Source organism: Scophthalmus maximus, chromosome 21, assembly GCF_022379125.1.
Source record: "Scophthalmus maximus strain ysfricsl-2021 chromosome 21, ASM2237912v1, whole genome shotgun sequence".
Lineage (NCBI taxonomy): Eukaryota > Metazoa > Chordata > Actinopteri > Pleuronectiformes > Scophthalmidae > Scophthalmus > Scophthalmus maximus.
The window spans coordinates 10,274,101-10,295,236 of record NC_061535.1 but is presented as its reverse complement, the minus strand read 5'-3'; the positions used below and the strand labels follow the sequence as shown (position 1 = coordinate 10,295,236).

Below are 21,136 nucleotides of genomic sequence, written 5' to 3'. Positions count from 1 at the left end.
GTAGGGTCACTCACACGTAGCAACTCGCACAAAAACATGAGCTGCCGGGTGCCAAATATTCTGAACACAATGCATAAATTTCACACACAACAAGCAAACTCAAACACATTCTCTCTCACACACTCACACACACACACACACACACACACACACAAATACCCGTAGTATTCCTACAATCCCCATATGGGATAAAACTCACATAACCCAGCAACCCGAGCTCTATATCTTTATTAAGGAACCACTTCCTTCCTCCGTCACAAAATACAACACACACACGCACACACACTGACCTCCTTCTTGGTAGAATCCATTTCTATGAACGCATCACAGTCAGCTCTCTGTAATTAACATACAGGCTTTCCTTCCTAAACATGCACAGACACTGTGCTACTTTTACACACCGGAGAATCATCTCCATATTAATCTCCTGTACAAGGCAACAGGCTAAACAAAGCATACACACACTCTCCTACTGTACATCCACACAACCACGTCTCAAATCACTCACACACACACTTTGGTTTTGTTTTTTTCCTACCATCTTTGCGGTAGAGGTTGATCTCCACTTTCCTCTCCTCCGACCCCAGCAGGGCCTGTGCCATCTGGGCGATGGCCAGTCGCTTGGTGTCGGGTCCGTACAGGAAGTTGCACGTGCAGGGCTTCTGCATGATCTCGGCGCGGGAGTAACCACACATGTGGCAGAAGCCATCGTTGCAGAAGATGATGGCACAGTTCTCCACTCTTGCGTTGGCGATGACGAACTTGCGACCTGCGAGAAAGAGAGAAAAAGCTGATTTTTAGGACAGGAAGACTACTACTTGGTACTCAAGTGTGGGCGACAGAGGTACGAATGAACACATTCATGTAAAAAATAATGATGATATTGAGCCTAACCCTAATCTTTGGACAACACCGTCTGTAACCTCATAAACTCACTAATTCACATTATATAACAGTGGAATAATGAATATGTTTAACATAAATCAACATTCAACAAATGTTGAATGTAAATCTTGCATGTACAGTATCATGTGAATTAAAACTTTAACCAGGCAACATTAGGACCACAGTTACAAGAGAGAGAGAGAAAAAATGAAGGGGGATGTAATCAATAACGTTAACTACAGTATGGCAGCGTTCCAGTTAGTTTCACCAGGTCAGGAATTTCTTAATGGGAGAAGGTAAGTGGAGTCACCCTCGTGAGAAAATTGGATTTATGATTTAAAAAAAGTCATATAATACAAAGGAAGTAACAATATATCGAGAGGAGCTAAATAAATTTAAAAAAAACTGCCATGGGCATCTTCCAGCAGTTAGCAACACTTAGCAACTTAGCACAGTTAGCTAATATAGCAGTCTTGCTAGCAAACGTCAGACCTAATATATGCAAATGAGCTGAAAATGTATTCACCATCAATCACAACGCCATTAATAAAACTTTGACTGGCGTCGTGCACCTTTCAACCAGGTGGTAAATACATAATAATTTTTTTTTTAATTGTTTCACGAATTCCCCGTTTTAGAAAACACATCATCACCTGCTCGACGCACCTTTGCGCTGGAGCCTCGTGATGATCGCGTCACCTTCAAAATAAGAGGCCCACTTTCAAAATAAAAGTGTCACACTTTTATATGATATTAAAACCTAAATCAATGCCTTCTTTTGTATATCTGAAAAAAATATGACATTCTTTATAGTGTTAGTGAAGTAATATTACTATCAAGAGTCTGTTCTATCTTGTAAAGTAAAATGTAATGAAAATATTGTTATCTTCTTTTCTTCTCTCAGTTAATCTTAATGCCGTGTGTGTGTGCGTGTGTGTGTGTGCGTGCGTGTGTGTGTGTGTGCCCATAGCTTTGCATATGTGTGTGTGTTCATAAAAGTGGTTAAAAGTGTAAACTGCAGATGCAACCTTGGTAGCTTTGACTCCCACGGGGGTCTGATATGAGTCTCTTTCTCTCTCTAAACCACTTACTGAAGAAGGAGCCATTTACTTCCATGGTCTCTGCTCAATGTCAGAGGATGGTCTTAATGCACTCAGAGAGCTGCACACACACACACACGCACGCACGCACGCACACGCACACACACACACACACACAGAAAAACACTTACACACACTTCATTACCCTGCACTCTGCCTTCCATAAATTGTGAATATACAGTAAGTCTCCAGTTTGTGAGGGGGTAAATCCCGTGCGTTTCTTACGGGACCACATACAAACGACATACAGTATGTGTGTGCATGTCGGCCTTATGCGCATGCACACACATACTGTATGTCGTGTGTTTGTGCTGCATCTGTGTGGCTGCGTGTCAGGCTGATAGATGGTCTCCACTAAAGAGTTTCAAGCTTCTGAAAGGGGCTCCTCTTCCTTTCACTACAGGGTCCCATACTGTGAGGAATACTGTACTCATCAACAGTAATGTCGAAGGTCAGAGGGAATGGGAAAAAGTTTGCGAGAGAAAAAGGGCGGATGATGCAACAGAAAGCAGAGGGGGATGAATAAATGGATGCAAATTGGTTGACTCGGTGGAGAGAGACTGGGAAGGACGAATTAGAAGGGAGAAAGAAAAACGAGCTGAATTGAGAAAGGGATTGATAGAGGGGGGGTCGGAATGACATAGAAGCAAAATAATGAATGGAGGGAGATTGGGAGAAAAAGATGAGGTGAAGTGGGGATACATGGGGAGGTGATCTGTCCAGGGATGGAAGAATCTGACCACATTTCTCAACAATTAGGCGACATCAAATTAATGGACTGGAGACAGCTTCTTTTTTTTCTCTCCTAGGCTTTGCCAGATATCTAATACTGTATTTGTACTGTTTTGGTTGTCAGCCCCAAGTTATTCCTTCCCATATTTGTTTACCCCAAAGACATTGATAACTGAAAACAATACAGTCGATAGTGGTTAGGCACATATACCATGTCCTTGATTTGCGCATCGCAATAATGGACCTTTATTGTCATTCCCCATAAATGTCCAATCATTTCTGCCAAACAAAAGCAAATCATCAATATGCCTTAAACTCTGTCCACTGATACTGATCTCTCCTTAGCCTGTTAATGTCGTACCTACAAACCCTTGGCCAGCTGCCGCCACCAGTTTGAGCCAAACCTCCCTCCTCCTCTACCTCGGTCGACTCAGTAAAGCCCTTGTGAGTATCAGCACTGAAACTACAAGCTGCTCCCTATTTGCAGCCAGACGAAAAATTTGCTCTGAAATCCTTTCAATGGGAAATGAAGAGAGAGACTCATCCATGCTGACTGAACTGCTATCTGAAAAATGTTCACAATCTGAGTCTTCCTCCGCCCATTGCCAAGATTTGGGGTAGTAGGTAATATGTCATAGGTTGCTGCAGTGATGAATGAATGAAACTAAAATTAAAAGTCCACACACTGGGGCAATTCTTCCCGCTAAGTGTTTGTAACAAAGTCTTTATTAGAGGTTGATTAAGAAACTGCCCACTGAACTCATATTATCCTTTAACAAGGAAGAGGTTAAACGATCATTACTGTAAATTCTGTTTCGGAAGCAGAGGCTCATGCGTCATTTTTAATAGCCACTGGGAGGAGGCTATAGTTTGCAATATTCACACATTTCTGCACACGTCATTTGCTTTCAAAAACCATTTATTGGCCAATCTTATTTAGGACTCTTTTGTTTGTGCCAGATTCTTTGTGCACCGCATTGTTTTGGAGGAATTATTCTGCTGCTGCAGTTAGATGATTAATAGTTCTTGGAAAGATTTGTTCCTGTAATGTGCTGTGTTTACTCTCTCAGTACTTTCTCAAGAATTTCCTAGATAACACGTACTGATGAGGTGCTGTATCAAACAGAGGCTTGGAGGAAAGAGAATAAGGAGGGAATGGGATGGGACTGAGAGCAGCAAGACACAACACAGCGTGACCCCGTGTTAAGAAAATACAGCATGTACCTCAGGCTGATAAAGAAAATGCTTCTTCTTCTTCTTCTTCGAGAGAGAGAGAGAGAGAGAGAAGTCAGGAGAACAGACAGAATACACTCACCCAGCATGATAGTAAGGATCAGTGCTTACACTCTAACATACGTTTCCATACGTCACCAATATTAAAAACAAATAAGCACAAACAACATAAATATGTAAAAGTGACATTTTAGTAGCCTATTTTTTTAAAATTCCCTTCATCTAAAAATATGTAGAGACAGAAAAGGGCCTGTTTGGACTGGATATTTCAAAATAATTGGAGTTACTCAAACTACAACAAAAACTTAACTGTTGGTGTTTATTAGCAGATTGAGTGTTGAAGATGATTACACGCAGAGGGATTTTTGTTATACTTTGGAAAAGCAGTGACAGACGCAGTGACAGACGACTGGTTTTGTCATTCTTATTGTGGGACTTATTGATCATAGATACGTCCTCACAATCTATCAGTGTTATCAAAACTGAGGAAATTTGACGACCAAAGTTGTGTTACGAGAAACCCATGCCTCCCCCCCCCCCCCCAAAACACCCATCCATCAATCAATGACATGCACCAAGCATCGAAACTGACTTCGAGCGAAAGTGAGCGTCCATCAGCGCAGTGCTGCTGTGGCCGTCTCTCCCTGCGTTAAACACACAATCACGGCCTCGCCACACCTTTCCATCATAAAACAAGACATATCGTCCATCAAAGCCGCCCATCCTGGATCCAACAGGCTGTTCTCCTGGGAGACATAAACCGGTGGAAGGGCCTGTTCAGATATTCATGGAAACAACTGGAGATCGGTGATGCGGATGCACTTCATAGCCTGCCTCCACGAATTAGCGGCGGCAGCAGCGGCGGCCCCCTCAGAGGCTCACAAAGCCTGATGGGTTTGTCTGGCTGCAATGAGCACTGGGTAATACAAAGGCAGAGATATGTGCGCGCGTGTCCGTGTAAGCGTGTGTGTGTGTGTGTTGTACATTTCTTTTGAATAAGTAGTTCTCAGTCGACCGATAATGGCCAAAAGAAGCGAGTCGATGTTTTTCCCACTCAGCTGGTAAAGACTTTTTGAAGAGCCTGACTCATTTGGAGTGCAAGAGAGTTTGGATGATGAGGCATGTTTAGATGAATGTACACATCCACACAAAATGAGATTAAAAAAGGAAATGGAATCTTGATACATAAGTATGGTACACTCTGAATGACACCATTTTAAGCCAGCCATAAGGAAAACGACAGGCCGAGAGGGGGCTAGTGGTGTGAAACAGGGAAGTACAAACGAAGTGAAACAAAGGACGGACTAAACACAGAGTAAGAGTGAAGATGTGCGCTGCTCTGAGTTTAGACCACAGCTGGAGGAGGGAAATATATCATTATTCTAACGGGGAGGGGGTCACGCAGTGTATTATTACACTGCAGGCATTCCGAGAGGACAACACAAAAGATGGCAATGTTTAAAACAGGGAGGAAAGGTGTTAACTTTTAACGCGGGTAATGGTGGACAGCTGTGAATTATATTTCAGTTTTGCACCCGTCACCGGCAGAGATATGTATCTTTCTTGACCTTTGTGGACTTTTATTTGTATGGTCTCCATGCTGTTATGGAGTGAACGGGCATGTGTATGAAGAGCCAAAGTGGTCAACTTCAAACAAGAAATACATATGAGTTATATGATTAAATACATGTGAAAATATAACAAAACTTTGTGGAATTGTGAAGAAATACTTTTGAAATAAGCTAATTATTATGCAGTATTATTCCATCCAGATAAATAGTTTGTTGCATCCATTATTTATACGTTCCCTCTCTCTCATCCTTTGAGAGTTGGAGTGTGGGCTGGAGCCAATCATGGCTGACATTGGGTAAGAGGAGGGGTCCATCACAGGGCTGACATACAGTATAGACACAAACAGCCACCCACGTTCACATTCACACCTACAGGCAATTTAGAGTCTCCGATGTCAGTTGGACTTAGAGAGGAAGTCGGAATAAGCTGGGGAGAAAAAAACACGCAGACACAGGGAGAAATGCAAACTCCACGCAGAACCCAGAGGCTGAATATTGACAATATTGACCTCAAACGGTCCAAAATAACCATAACATGTTGGGATAATGGAACCAAACGGGACCAATTTTTAAGAGGTGGAGGAATCTACTGTACAAATTTGGATGAGGTGACAAATATTAATCAACACCACAAAGGGGCCGATGCCCGCGGCCTACGGACTTGCGACATGGTAAAATGAGCTCCAGTCACGACATTGTGCAGTGATTATATTTCGGGTACAGTAATCCAAGACCACCCCCCCCATCCGTCTTCAGTTGTGGTGACATCACCGTCCACTTCACTCCACTCCTGCTTTCTCCGTGCAATTTCCCTCTAATGAGCTTTTGAAGGGGGAGAGCTGATAGAGAGGCTGATTAAAGACAAGCTGCTGCTTCTCAAGAGGAAAACACCATTTCATATTCCCACTCACACTCACAGTCACACGCACACACGCGCACACACGCACACAGATTGATGAGACAGGAACATAACCAAAATGTACACGCTCACACACACACACACACACACACACGCTCACACACACACATATAAGACCTTAGACACACGTACACGTTCTCATAAACCCACCAACGCAGACTGAATAATTCACTAAGACCAGACCTTGGGGGCTTTGCAGTCTGCCAGTTTTTTGTGTGTATGTTGTGTGTGTGTGTGTGTGTGTGTGTGTGTGCGTGTGTTTGCGTGTCTGTGAGCGAGTGTGTATGTGCTCGGAATCTCCCTGAGTACACTGCGTAGGCAGATAAGAAGGGAAGCCCATATGCCAGAAGCACAAGTCAACATATCGGCTCCGTTGCCTGCGAGCAACAGCGACAGAGAGATGAAGAGATGGAGATGAAGCACGGAGGAGAGAGAAACGAACGGAAGAATAAAAAATTTTAAAAAAGTAAGTATGGCAAATGGAGAAGAGAAGAAAAGAGGTAGATGCATGCGACCGGTTGGTTTACTGGTGTAAATGAAGGGAATTCAGGGACAGGCGCAAGATTTTCCTCTTTTTTTTTTTGGCTCTAACCGTTTCCAGCTGGGCAATCGCCATGGTAACCAAAGATTAGACACATCATGCTGAATTCTCCAACACGGGCGAGAGCTGACACCCAACCATACACATCACTGACACAGTTTACGCTCGGATGTCTGCAGTCATCACAATCGATGATCACCCTGACATTGAAGCATCGGTTCTGTATATGATGTGTGCAATGATAAGAATTTCTATTTTAGTGTGTGTGCATTGCCTCAGTGACTTAACAGCATCCCAGCTCGTGTGATGAGTTTCACCTTGAGCCAGTTCACGTTGTACACTTGCGTAGATAGACTTCTCCGACTGCCTCCATTGGAACGTTTAAATCATTTTTCAGTTTAAAATTGCATTCATCATAAATTTAGAGTGAACCTGCAGAGATCTAAGGGTGTTTGAGGTTTTTGTGGCAGTTGGTGCTGGGAAGCCCCTGGTAGTCCCTGTCTTAGTCTGGAATCGGGGTGGGATTCTCATCATCCGCTGTTTGTAGCCGGTGGCCCAGTGCTGGCTCCAGAAATAGTTCATGTGCGAGTTGATATTAGTTTACAGGGTTAAGGGTTTTATCATAATTCTGGTCATTTCTTCCACCTTTTTTTCTGCCTTCAGACCATCGGTAGGGGACCATAGAGGCTTCCAGCCTACGGCGAGGGGTTATACATGGTGACTAGAAAGTCATACGAATTATAAGTACTATGTATTTTCTTAGCAGCCAACAGAAGTGGAAATAGAGGTCCTCGGAGAGAAAGTGAGGAGTCACCATTTAAAAATAACAAAAGTGTAATAAAAATTCTAATAACACACGGGAACACATTTGCCCTTTGGTATGGATTGACCAATTCCTACTTTATTGAGCACGTTGCTAGATGACGTGTGTGTGTGTGTGTGTGTGTGTGTGTGTGTGTGTGTGTGCGTGTGCCGGCGACACTCCAGCTTCCAGCTGTCGCCTCGCAGGTGGGACACGTTCTCAGTCAGTCACTCCCCGCTCCCCGCTCTCGCAGTGTCGAGAGAAGACAAACCAAAAATTGCGTCTAACCCTCAGCTGGTGAGCACAGAGTGTCCACATGAAATGTCCACGCATTTTTCCTCCCCTTAGGAGGTTCTTGCCAGACACTGTCGGCAAAGACAGAACCCTGCTGGAAAAGTGCTGATGTCATTAGTGCGAGACGGCCGACACGAGGGCGACAGTTCAGACATATGGTTTTCTGTCCACTCCGTGTTGTATTTTGGAGCCGAGTGTATAAATAATATATGTTCTTTCATTTATTTACTGAGCAGAAAGGTGTTGACAAAAAACACCTGCTGGCACATTATTCTTCTGTGTCAGCTCACATGGTGAGAGAGTCGCAAACGCACACTGTATTCAGACACCTTCCCGTCGTACACACTTTCCCGTGCTGTAGATGTAAACGGCGATTGAGATAATTGCCATCTTTGGCCCATATATCAACACTCACAACCTATAAAACTTATAAAGAGTTTTCAGTTTCTGCTTTTAAAATGAATTTGTCAAATGTTGTGCCCTGAAGCGGCCGCGAAGCAGTGCTCTATTTCGCATGTTTTTCCAGGAGTCAACATGCAAACCCTTTTCCATGTTTATAGGCCTAATCCACTGTTGAATACATGTACGGTATCTCGACTGTCGCTAAAAACCTTGTCCGGAACAAATCCCACGAATGCAATCTGAAGGTCACCTGACTCGAAGGCTTCGATTCCCTCCTTGCACACAACTTGGGATTCGGTCGTACGCCTCGGAGAGAGCACACACGCCGGTCTAGTCGTCAAAGAGCGATAATACCATAATCGCTGCAATCCTTAATGGGCTGTTTCGCTCCGGAGTGTCTTAGGCTACCGTGTGCGCGGCATCTCCCCGACGCCTTAACGAGGTTATGCAGATTTATGCAAAGGAGGCCTAATCCCCGGGACGCCGGGGACCACGGGGGTCTTCGAGGCAGTGAGTGTCGCCCCGGCCCTTTTTCTGCGCTCGCGGCTCTCGCGGTCGCACAGGCGCCGCCGGGACACGAGAGAGGGAGTCCGGAAAAAGGGCGGGAGGGAGGCGAAGAAAGAGAGAGGGAGAGAGTGGACGAGAGAAAGGGAGCTGGGAAGCGGGGGGGGGGAGGCTTGATGAATGCGAGGACGATAGTGAAAGGGCAGCTGCGGGGAGATAAAGCCGTGACAAAGGGCGGAGAGGAGGAGGACAGGAAGATACCGGGAGCTGCCAACGCTCTGGTGCCGCCCCACCTGGCTGCTCTTCGCCTCTCTGGATTCCCAAAGATCTGAAGTGACAAACAGTCGCTCCCGTGCAGTTCATTTACTGAGCCATTGGAAAATATGACTTTTATTGACCACAAAGATTGTTATTTGAAGATGATTTAGTAAGATATTTCAACAAAGACAGTTGGAACATTGAATTGATAACCCGTCTCTAGATGGCTCTGTATGCATTAGTTACTATATAAGATATATGTTTTTGTGATATTTTTTCCTTCACGTGATGTATCTCTTCAGTATCAGTGCCGCGCTACCTCAGTTAGATCACAAAAGAAATTAACTAAAGGTTATGGTTGGTAAAGTTTGGATGATTGAACCTAGACTGGATATGAACTTCATGCGCACCCCTCACCCATAGCTGACTTCAACTTGCCTTCAAATCTAACACATTTCTCTATAATTACTGCTGAATTACAAAAATCATGGTCTGGAAGTTTGAAAAAAAAAATTTTTTTGGTTGTTGAGACATTTCAAAATTCAGTTAACCCTCTTCATTAGGTCTGCGTTGATGTGATTGGACCAAAGAGGAACTAGGCATGGTCGACAAAAATCACTCTGTTAAATCAATCATCTGTTAAACAGTTGACTTGGCGTTTTCTTCTTGTATTTCACTTTGTTCCATGTACATTCTCCTTTGTTTTGAGTTCCACGGAGGACGATGCGCTTTCTCCAGTTTTACATCAGGGCACGGAACAAACATCCGGATGATCGCCTCCCTGAGCATCACCTGACAAGGTGCTGTTGGTGCATTCAAGCTTGTCTCATCTTTTTTTATTCTCATGGCAGGAATAATAATAATTAAATAAATAAAAAAAATAACACAATACTGTGTTTGATGCCTCAGTCTTTGACAGAGCCAATTAGAAGCCGATGATGTGTAGGGAGATAAATATCTCTCTGCTTCTACTGTGCTTGTCATGATCTGAGAAAAGAGACAACTCATCTTCCCCCCCAACGCCCCCCATTTCTGTATTATTTTTTTCCCCAGAAGTGTTTTTTTGTGACACTTTTGATGCTCCGGTTCCAAGGCATTGGCTGCTTCTTTGCTTCAGCTCTCACGGGGGGACCATCTCGCTCCGCTCTCTGCCTTTTGACCAAACACAGAGAACACCCGATCGCATTGACTGGATAACTCGATGATGATGAAATTACAACGCAATCCAACATGGCCATTGAAATGAGAGAAATGAAAACCCTCAGCACTGCCACGTTTGGTCCGAATGTGTGTCCGGATGGATTAGACTCCTTCTGTCGTGTGCACAGGCCCCTTCCATCACTGCGCCCCGCCGGGTCGCCGGTTCAGAACGACGCTCCGGTAACTAGTTTAATCCTCACAAGAGCCGAAGCGTCCCCCTCCTTATCAAAGAGTCCTTGACTAAGCCGGAACGGTTGTGTGCCTCTTCGCTCCGATAATAAGAGTCATAACTCGGAGTCCTTCAGCACCAAAATATATGACCAGACCTACTGTACGTGGACGACATGTTCTCTCTCGTTCCCCAGTGGCCAGAATCGCAATAAAGTGTGAATTAGTGCCATCTGGGTTTCTGATCGGAGGGTTACTAGTTCAAATCCTCCGACTGCTCCAGTCTGAAGACTGTGGTCGTTTAAAGAAGCAGAAAAAATCCCTGTCTTAGGACTTCACAGTAATTCCAATACACAAAGTTAAATAAGGGATAAAAAAAATCTGGTGTCCGGTGAATTTATTTCGCATTTCTGAAGTTTCATGGCTTATCTCAAGTCATTTTTTGTTTCATCAATTTAGTGTTCTGCAAAGGGCGGAGTGTGTCTTTTTCCCTGGCTCTGCGTAGCTTATTTTTGAACCTACACAAATTACTTTTCTTTGTTTTCTTTGTTGGAGGGGTGACTATTTTCTGTCATGACCTGCGTCTAGTCTGGACGCACAGGAGGCCCGACACTTAAATTGCCCAAAGAAAAGAAGAAGAAAAAAGGGCAGTCGGCAGACAGCTCCTTCCCTCTCAGCCCCTTCAGCAGGTGCCATGTTGTTATATTACAATATTACATATTACCATTCGAGATCGGAGGGCAGTTTCCGTACGGCGGCGCAGCGGGGCAGGGGCAGGGGAAGATGGAGAACGGTTGAAAACAGGTTGTCAAATGAGACAAAGAGCAGAAAGACGGAGGGAGCGCGGTGCAGCGGGAGGGCAGTGAGAGAGAGGAGTGTTTACAAGCTCCGAGCGTTTACAAGTGTGTGCGAGTGTGTCTCTCTCTGTGTGTGTGTGTGTGTGTGTGTATGTGTATGTGTGTGTGTGTGTTCTGTTGTGCGGCCACTTGGTAACGTGTGGGTGTTTGTGTATGGACAAAGGGAAGGGGAGGAAGACAGGCGATGACAGAAGAGAGGGAAGGAGTGTGTGTGTGTGAGCGAGAGAGACGAGCGATTTCACACCAATAAAGTGCAATCTTGGGGCACTGACTCACTCCCGACTCCGGCAACGGTGCAGCGGGGTTGCTGTGTTTACACCCTCGGAGTGAAACAGATGGGGCGGAGAAATACGGCTAACCGCCGGAGAAGAACCTCCGTCCCGTATTCGCTCTGCATGGGCACAGTTTTCTGAAGAGAGATACTGATGCTTCCTCGATTCTCTAAACATCTGGAGGGATGACCGTGGAGACGTAGGAGTGCACGGCAGGGAAACAGGGAATATGATAATGACAATTTTGTCTGTCTCAACGCCGCAGGGGTAAAATTAGACGAATCCAACCAGAAAGCCTGCAGATGGAAGCCTCAAATGTCTCCTCGCAGCCTCATTAAAGTACGCAAGTCATACGTTCTGGTCTCCTACATTTGCACGCGCTCGACAGCCGCTCCGTGTCGCTTCACAGAGGCATTTTCTTCCTCCCCGCATCCCGGGAACATCCGCTGCTCTGCAGCCTTACGCAACTCTCGGCCCAGGTCATCAAAGCATGAGAGAGGGAGCACAGAGGCAGTGAGCTCTAAACGCTCGGGTGGACGACGGACCGGCTGCTGTAGGCAACCTGGGAAATGACTTTAAAGTTTGAGAATCTTTTCAAGTTGACCGTCTTGAAGTTCATTTGCAAATATGTGCGTTTCCGTCTTCCCTACAACGGGGAGTTACTATAAACTACTATATTGAGATTGATGATAGGCTATAATAATCTAATTTATGGCGTAAAGAAGGATCATTGATGAGCTTTCACTTGCATTTGGACAAGAGTGGAGCTCTATGGCACAAAGGAATATATCAGGCTGTGGATACATGCACTTATTTATTAGGATATTTCCAAATTTATTACTCCACTGAAGCCCCGCCTCCAAATTTTGCATCAATGTCTTAATTCTTTCAAAAGGCAACTCCCACTTGATTCATGCTGACCAATCGGTTGCCCTGAAACTCTCGTAAGTCACTTGTCTATGTGCTTTACATACATTATTACCATTATTATTATTATTTTTAAGTGTTTTTGTGATAAGTAACAGTCAAGAGATTGTTTAACATACTGAAAACCATTTCTACTAAAAGATGCAGAACATATAAAAACCTGCAGGTAATTCAAGAGACTGTGCACCATCTCTTACTCTGTGGCTGTGTGTGTGTGTGTGTGTGTGTGTGTGTGTGTGTGTGTGTGTGTTTGTGTGCGTGTGCGCGCGTGGGAGGGTGGGTGGGTGGTTGTGTGGGCGGATGGATTCGGGGGGGCAGTTGCCATGGCTATGGAGTGTTTGTACTTCAGCTGTAGAATGATAGCATCCTCCCCGGAGCTCAGTGGCTTCGAGGCTTCTGATTGGACCAAATTAAACGTATGGGGCACTAAAACAGACACAAAACCAGACGTGACCCCAGAGGTTGCTGCGATCTCACGTTAAAGGATGAATGTGCGCGTCGGTCGTTGTCTGGGAGGCAACAACGCCACAGACAAAATAATCTGTGTGGGAACGTGAAAAAATGGAGGCTCAGAGTACAGTAAGAGGAGAGGGCTGCGTGCACGGAGGATCGGTGTGCAGTAAGCAGAGAAGGCCTGAAGTCAGGGGAGAAGAGTGCACGAGCTCGAGGGGCCTGATTTCCACACATTTGAGAACCTGCATCCCACTAACCAATTATTTAAATTTGGGTTTTTTTCAAAGGGGAAATCTACTTAGATGTATTTTTTTTGTTCAAAAAGAAGCATCCAGAACAAATAGCAAACATGAAAACATTAAACGTGTAGATGTTCCTACCATGAATTATGCATTTCTGTCAGGGCCACTTGCAAATGAGTTTGTCTACAAAACAAAACAAAAAGCCTTTAGCCAATCAGAAACAATTTCATGATGTGCCTGCATAGAGAAACTAGGAGCTACTCTTGTGAGACTCTGATTGTCTGATACTGAACATGTAATTTTGGACAGAGATTGTTCCCTAAAATTTGACAACAATCTGATCTGATTTAGGGTAAAGAGACAAATTCCTAGAAACCAATCAACCCCTGGTTCGATGAGAAGACAGTATATATATAGATATATATATATATGTATATATGTATATATTCTGAACCATCAGTAATTCTACTTAAATTATCGTTTCAATTATTTACACGGCTGCAGGGTTGGACCCAGTCACCACAACACGGATCAGCCACAACAATAAACCCAGTGAGTTACCAGCTGTACTGTTGTGGCTGACTGGTGAATACTCTGCACTATATACATGAATTCCATATGAATTTGGATATTAAATAGTAGTACTGCGGTGTCTGCAGTGGATTTCACTGGGGCCTTCCCACTGACTGGTCATATTCCCACGTGAGCAAAGATCGCGCTCCTCATTGATTTCCCTCCAGTGAACACGTCAATAATCTCTGTACAATCTCTCTCGACCTCTGCTCCATTTCTGTCTAATAATCCAATAAACATCTATATTCCAGAAATTAATTTTTAACAGCTACTTCACATTACTGTCTCGGGCCGCTCCCGTTTGAATTATTTACATTCCCCGGGTTGGGTTGCAGTTTTAAATTGCTCTTTACCGTGACCTCGTGCATCTTATTGGCTGTTACGGAGATGTATTTTACAGTGTGCAAGTTTGAGTCCTAAAAAAGAAAAAAAATAAGAGCACAAATGAATCTCACTCCAGTGTCATGCATGAATATGAAATGAACCTGAATATGACCACAAGGACAAGCTTGGCAACCATCTCTAAGTTTTGTGATAGGCAGAGGGCGGGGGGGGGGGGGGGGGGGGGGGGGGGGGGGGGGGGGGTCATGTATGTAAAGGGAACGCTCTTTGCATTTTTAAAAATGTAAGTCTGTTTCCAGGCTTTGTGGAGTATATAAGGCATACGGGGGTGGGAATGAGTTAGATCCAGTTAAGACGAAGACAACAGGTTTGATAATGATCTAAATCCCGGGGGGGGGGGGGGGGGGGGGGGGGAAGAGCCACCACTGCCATAACACACCCGAGTCTCCAACTGAACCATTCATTTTGCACCGTGGGCCAAACCTTGAGCTTTCACAGTGAAGAAGAGCGAAATGGAGTTAAAAAAAAATTCATATCGATCCTGATATTGAAAACAGGCGCAGAGAGAGAGAGAGCCAGAGTTGTACGTCTGCGTTCTTTGAACAGGAGAGCATCTAAAACACTGTCTCAGTGTCATGAACCATTCCGCTGTGCTTTGGTGCCTGATGAGCTTGTCGAGCAGCAGTCCTTCAGCTCGCCTAAACGGATCACGTTCCATTGATTTCCCCATAGGATCGTTTCCTTGTCAAAACCAGTTACACCTCTGTCTGTCGGTACTTGACTGCAAAACTGCAACGCAAGACAAATGGTTTTTTTATTCCCCCACTGGAGAGCCATTATTTTTTGGCGGGGGGGGGGGGGGGGGGGGGGGGGGACATTTGTGCTGTAGTTCTCTTTTAAAAGCAGAGCACCCAACTTGAATGAAGTGCAGGAGGAGCACAACTTTTCCTCTTAAGGACTGATGTGAAAGACTGTGAGGAGCCCGGAGCTGGTTCATCCCCGTCACTGCCTCGAGTACAACAGGATCTCACGCCATATCTGACGTGCGGAGACAACAGATGTCCGGGCCTTGCTCCGTCTCCTCCTCCTCCTCCTCCTCCTCCTCGTGGAGCGTCGAGGCTCCGTTGCATGTGATCATAGGATATTAAATAAAGGCCAGTCCCATCCTGGAGGAGGAATGGCTTTACCGAGCTAATTCTGGCATCAAGGTTCCTTTTTCGTTCTCTTTCCTCTCCGGCGTTTTTATTTTACGTGAAATAGTTGATAACGGACTCTGTTGCAAGCTGTTGATTGTTGTTCAGGGTGAGTTCACCCAGTCTTCTAGTTATTAAGACCAAACAATGAGCAGCATTGACCAAAACCAATCACTGTGCTTCACTTAAAACTTCAATGAACAGAACTACTGATCTCATTTTGATTTCCCTTTTGCTTTTTTTTAGAATGAATAAAGATGTCTGAGCAGATGCTGGTGTCCAACGATGCCACATTCTCCATCTCCACGGGCTCATTACTCGCAGCCATTAGACAGCATATCGGCAGCACCATCAGCGTGCTCGATTAGTCCGGTCGGACGCCTTGCGACGATCAATAGAAAAGTATTCTCAAGATCTTAAGTCACCGGGAAACGATTGGAATGACGTGAGGCTACGTGCCTCGTGTTCCTCGGGTGCTCCAGTCTCGGGGAAACTCCCATTGGAAATGTTAAAAGAGAGTTGGCATTGATCCAGCGAGCGCCCGGAATACTGCTCACCTTTGCAGAGTTATCCATGTTTATCAGGACGGAAAAGTGAGCACGAGGGGATGTCAATGTCAATCACCCGACTCTGACATCAGCTTTTTTCGACCCGACTGCGCTCGTGTGTGTTGCGTCGCTTTTCTCGAGGAGCCTCAAACTCAATCCATCCCATTACCAAATCTAGTTTGAAGCTCTGCCGCTGCCCGTGACCCTTGGGTGTGTTACACACGCAGCGAGATATCGCTTGCCATTCCGCAGCAGCCTTGTGAAACTCCCCCCCCCCATCCACGAGCGTACGGAGGATGGAGAGGAATGTGAGCTGTTTGTTTTAGAAAGACTCAGGAGTTCAGGAAAGGTGTTTGTTTTTTTCTCCACTTGAGCTCACACCTTTTCTTGTCAGCTCCCGGTGAGAGTGATTGACATACATGAATCCCCTAGGAGGCTTTTTTGTTCGATCTATGCTTTCTCTTGCATCAGCTTCACTCTTTCATCAGCAAGAGCAAGAACTTTTTGCAGGTAGAAAAAAAGAAGCAGCAAATTGCTGTTGTGGATGCTGATCAGTCTTCTCATCACACTGTCTGTTCAAGGGATGGGGGAGAGAAAAAAAAAATCACACACAAAAACGATTTGCATCAAAGATAACGCCGCCGCCGCCACGGGGACGGATGAAGCCCTGTGTATTTCTGAGATATTGACAGCTTCGGATTTCACGCCCCCTGGGCTCCATGAAAAATTTAGCAGCTCAGATGTATTGTTTGTTATTTCATCGCTGACAACTTTCTGGAGAATAACTGATGGGATACGGGCAAAAAACACAACCCCCAAAGTCTATGAATGTTTTCTATGCGGACAGCGTATGTATGAGGTGAGCAATACTGTAGTTTCTGGATAACATTTATTCTTACGTATCCATACCAAGTGAGCCAAATGCAATAAGAGTCCATTCTCCCCAAGGGTGTAATTTTTGCAGACTGCCTTCTTTGGAAGTGTCCGTGTCCGCGTGTGTGTGTGTGTGTGTGTGTGTGTGTGTGTGTGTGTGTGTGTGTGTGTGTGTATGAGAGGATACTTGGCAAACAAACATCACTGTACCTGATTTCCTTAAACCCAACATGTCACACAAGTACATTTGATCAGGAATCACTTTGGTGTCTGAGTTGCCTCAAAAAAAACCCCAGTTCATATTGAGGTAAAATAATAATAATAATAATATGTGGTTAAGAGGAAACACCTAAGTCCTGTTTTGAGTACCACACTGTTCTTTCATGAGATGATCTCTGATACGGTCTTTCGACATGACTAGGACTGTGTGTTCTCCCACCTCACTGTGTCTAACGTCGCTGCATATCAACCGAACACCATCAACCGAGGGCGACGCGGGGAAACGCATGTCAGCTGGTGAGCCACCAAACCGATCGACCTGTTCACCGTGGACCTCGAGGGGAAGAAGAAGCAGTGGCAGGCTGCATGAAAGACAAATAAAGAAAAACGTGATAGCTTACTCTGACTGTCGAATTTCCTGATGATGGTGTCCAGGAAGGTGTTCTGCGGAGCCACGTGGCCCCTGCGGACCGGCATCTTCGCAGCGGTGGCCCCCGGACCGGGAGAGACTTTTGCAGGACTTTTTTTGTTCTTTAAATGTAATCACACCGAACCGAGGCTCGAACTTTCCCCCCGCACACACACACACACACACACACACACACACTTCGCCCGCACGCAGCCAAAAGAGCGCACGACGCACGCTCGCTCACTGCGTGGAGACTGAGCCCCGAGGAGGTGCAGTGGCAGTAATCCGTGGAGGAGACAAAAGTTTGTTTCACCAAGTACAGCGTCGGAGAGATCGCAGGTTGTCTGGTGGATCCGGGGGGGGGGGGCAGAGGTGAGGAGACGAGAGTTCTGGAGAGAGGTGGGGGGGGGAGGAGGCGCACTGTGGACGCGCGGCGGATCGGAGCAGTTTCCGGACCGAGGTGCGAGGAGGGTGGGGGGGGGGGGGGGGGGGGGGGGGTCTCCAGGGGGAAAGGGCCGTCCGGTGGTGGGGGGGGGGCTATACGTCTCTGTGGTCTCACACTCGGTGGAGCACAGCAGACCCCTCGTCCTGCGCGACAGTCCGCTCCCGGGCAGCGGACTGGGCGAGCGTCGTTGGAGCCATGGTTGGGGCGCTGTGAGCCGCCGCCGCGCGCTTGGGTTTCCTTCTCTCTTCCTTCTATCCGTTTCTCATTCCACCTCCTCTCTCCTCCGACGCCCCGCGGGGTTGAACTGGGGAGAAGGAGAAGAAGAAGAAGAAGAAGAAGAAGAGGAGGAGGAGGAGGAGGAGCGGTGAGGATCAAGGAAAAAGAAGAACGGCAGAGCGCAGACCCGCAGCCCGGCTCGTCCCCGGTGCGCTGGTGAAGGTGTTGGTTGCGCGTCTCTTCCTCCTCCTCGCTGTGCGCTCCGCCGGATGACTCCAGCTCCAGCGGCGTCTGGCTGCGCCTCTTTTAACCCTTTGCGCATCACGCGCGCAGCTGCTCGCACACTTGAAAAAAAAAAAAGAGAAAAGAAAATTTGAATGAAGAATGAATGATGGATAAAGAAGTGGATGCGCTCGCAGCTGCTTCTCCTCGTCCACTAAAGAGAGAAGGCTCCCAAAGTGACAGGCCTCTCGGCTGCTACAATAATAAAAAAAAAAAGACCCCAGATAATGAAATCATTATACATGTTGATTTATTGGAATCGGGGACGAAATGGCCCAGAGGGGTTCGAGGACAGATGCAAAAAAAACCCCACGGTTGGTGAGTGCAGCTGGCATCGGACGTGCTTTGTGTCTTCACACACACCTGCGGCCTCGCAGGTGAGGCTGCGCGTCACCTGTCCTCCTGCATGGGACACGCACAGACGCGCACACACACACACACACACACACACACACTTCTCTCCACCTCTACTGTACTACTCAGTGTAAAAAGAACAAAATCATGCTCCACAATTTTACCTGCAAGTGAAGATGAGATGCGCGTCTCTTCCGCCTCAGTCTGTGTGTGTGTGTGTGTGTGTTAATAGACCAATGAGAAGCGGCGGTGATGCGGCTCCATTGTGTCTCGGGGTTGGATGGGGATTCACCACTCAGGCTGCCCAGCTACGTCACACCGCCGGGGTTCCCCCCCTCCAGTCATGTGCTGGCTGTGATGCCTTCACGGGACGTGGGGAAATGGAGGGTTCCGTTGAAAACCGCGCGTGGATGACTGAGTCATATATATGTTTTTGAATACGAGGACTTCACTACAGTGAGTCAGCTGCAGGGACAGTGGGGGCGTGTTCTTTTTAATGCGAGTGGCATCTAAAACGTAACACCTTTCAAAAAATGTGTGAAATTAGTGATTCATTATTGCAAATCCAGTGACCACAAAATGTTCACGGTAAACTCCACAACCTGGCTTATATTTATTTAACCTGCTTTTTCATAATGTTGCCAGCTGCTGGGACAAAAGCAAAACGATTCTTTTTTACAAATTGGCAAACTTTTTAAATGATGTCAAAGTTTACTGGGTCCATTGAATGGATAGATAGATAGATAGGTACTGTATCTATCCATAGCTGGAAAATTCCGGAATCATTATATTATGACATCAAGCCAGTAAATTTGCCCCAAAAAGTTGATGTCTCTCCTTCTGCATGTTTCACATCAATCTCAGGGAGGCCTTGATATCTGCAGGGGCTTTTGCATTCCCACAGTTCTGTCAGATAAAGGCCCAAAGCAACTCCACTTTCCATGGCTGCATTTATCAAAGTGATCGGCATGTGTGTGTGTGTGTGTGTGTGTGTGTGTGTTAGTGTGTGTGTGTGAATGCATGCATGCATTCTTTTCTTTTTGTCCTGCTGTCACTGTTTTAATGATTGCTTATTGGCATGATGAATTGCAGCCCTTGCAGTTTGACCAGGAACGAGGTGCCATCCATCAAAATGTGACATTTGGGTATATGAATTAAAAATGCATCAGTCCCTGCTCTTATTACAACCCAGCCAGTATTTACTACAGCAGCTGAGAGCCAGAGGAGGCTCGCTGGTCAGCATTCGCCTCTCAACTCCCTTATTTAGGCAGGAAAAGAGAGAGAGTGTGAGAGAGAGAGAGACAGAGAGAGAGGGAGAGAGAGAGAGGGAGGGAGAGAGAGAGGGAGAGAGAGAGAGAGAGAGAGGGAGGGAGGGGGTGGATGAGTAGGGAGGAAAAGTAAAAAGGCCGACACTTTGTCACGGTTGAGGCAGATGCCAGCCTGTCACACACTTTAACTATTGTACACATACACAAAAATAGAAAGCAGAGCTTATGCTTAAGGAGTTTTTTTTTTGTAATACTCTTTTTTTCGTCACACAGAAATGAATAAAATGTCTGAATAAGGGTATTGGGAAAAAGCCCAAGGCGACACATCCATTAAAAACTACATCGTCTTATAATGAATAAACATTTCCGCAGCAAATGAAACTCTTGTCAACAGAAATGTCACTTTCCCCTTTTTCTGCTCCATGCGTCTGCGAAGCAAAGTGCACAAGCAGTGACGGCAGCAGGTTGTACTGAGTGTGTGTATGTATGTATGTATGTGTGTTTTTATGTTCATGCTCGATACAGGCATATAAGATGGAGGCTTTCAATTGTGGACAACAAAGGGATTAACAGAGTTCATGATATATTGTAAAGAGACGTGACATTTACAGGCTTGTAGCAAAGTATAAACTCATTTTTATGAATATATATTTTTAAGGCCTAACGGAAGGAACCTTGTGTAAAGACACAAACAAGTTACAGAACTGGATGATGCAAAGTCCTATAAAATGTAAAGATATAGTGATGGTAATTTACGCTAAATCATAAGATTGCACATATATATTATATATGTGCAATTATTATATTTATATTATTTGTTATGTAACCAAACACCAAAGAAGCTTTTATGTGAAAACCTACTTGGCAATAAACACAATTCTGAAGTTTATAGATAGAACATTACAAACAGATTAAATCTAAGTGATGTGCCGAACACAGCTAAAAGATAGTCAGGCATAGACAGTAAAAATAAAACCTTTTTGGTAAGTAAACAAGAGTATTTATGAATAAATCTGAAATCAGTTAATATTTTTTAGGACAATGATGTTGGTGG

At 45.4% G+C, this 21,136-nt stretch overlaps 1 protein-coding gene across 2 annotated transcripts in view; it reads right to left on the bottom strand.

The window, feature by feature from the left end:
* kcnh2b (potassium voltage-gated channel, subfamily H (eag-related), member 2b) overlaps nucleotides 1–17,866 on the bottom strand; it is a 165,869-nt gene extending 148,003 nt beyond the window's left edge. For both annotated transcript variants that reach the window (XM_035619439.2, XM_047329904.1), the window contains exons 1-2: nucleotides 17,510–17,866; nucleotides 539–769 (exon numbers count right to left, since the gene is read on the bottom strand). In XM_035619439.2, the coding sequence (XP_035475332.2) occupies nucleotides 539–769; nucleotides 17,510–17,585 (307 nt within the window). In that variant the 5' untranslated portion in view covers nucleotides 17,586–17,866. The remainder of the gene's footprint in view (nucleotides 1–538; nucleotides 770–17,509) is intronic.
* Nucleotides 17,867–21,136: the final 3,270 nt, after the last annotated feature.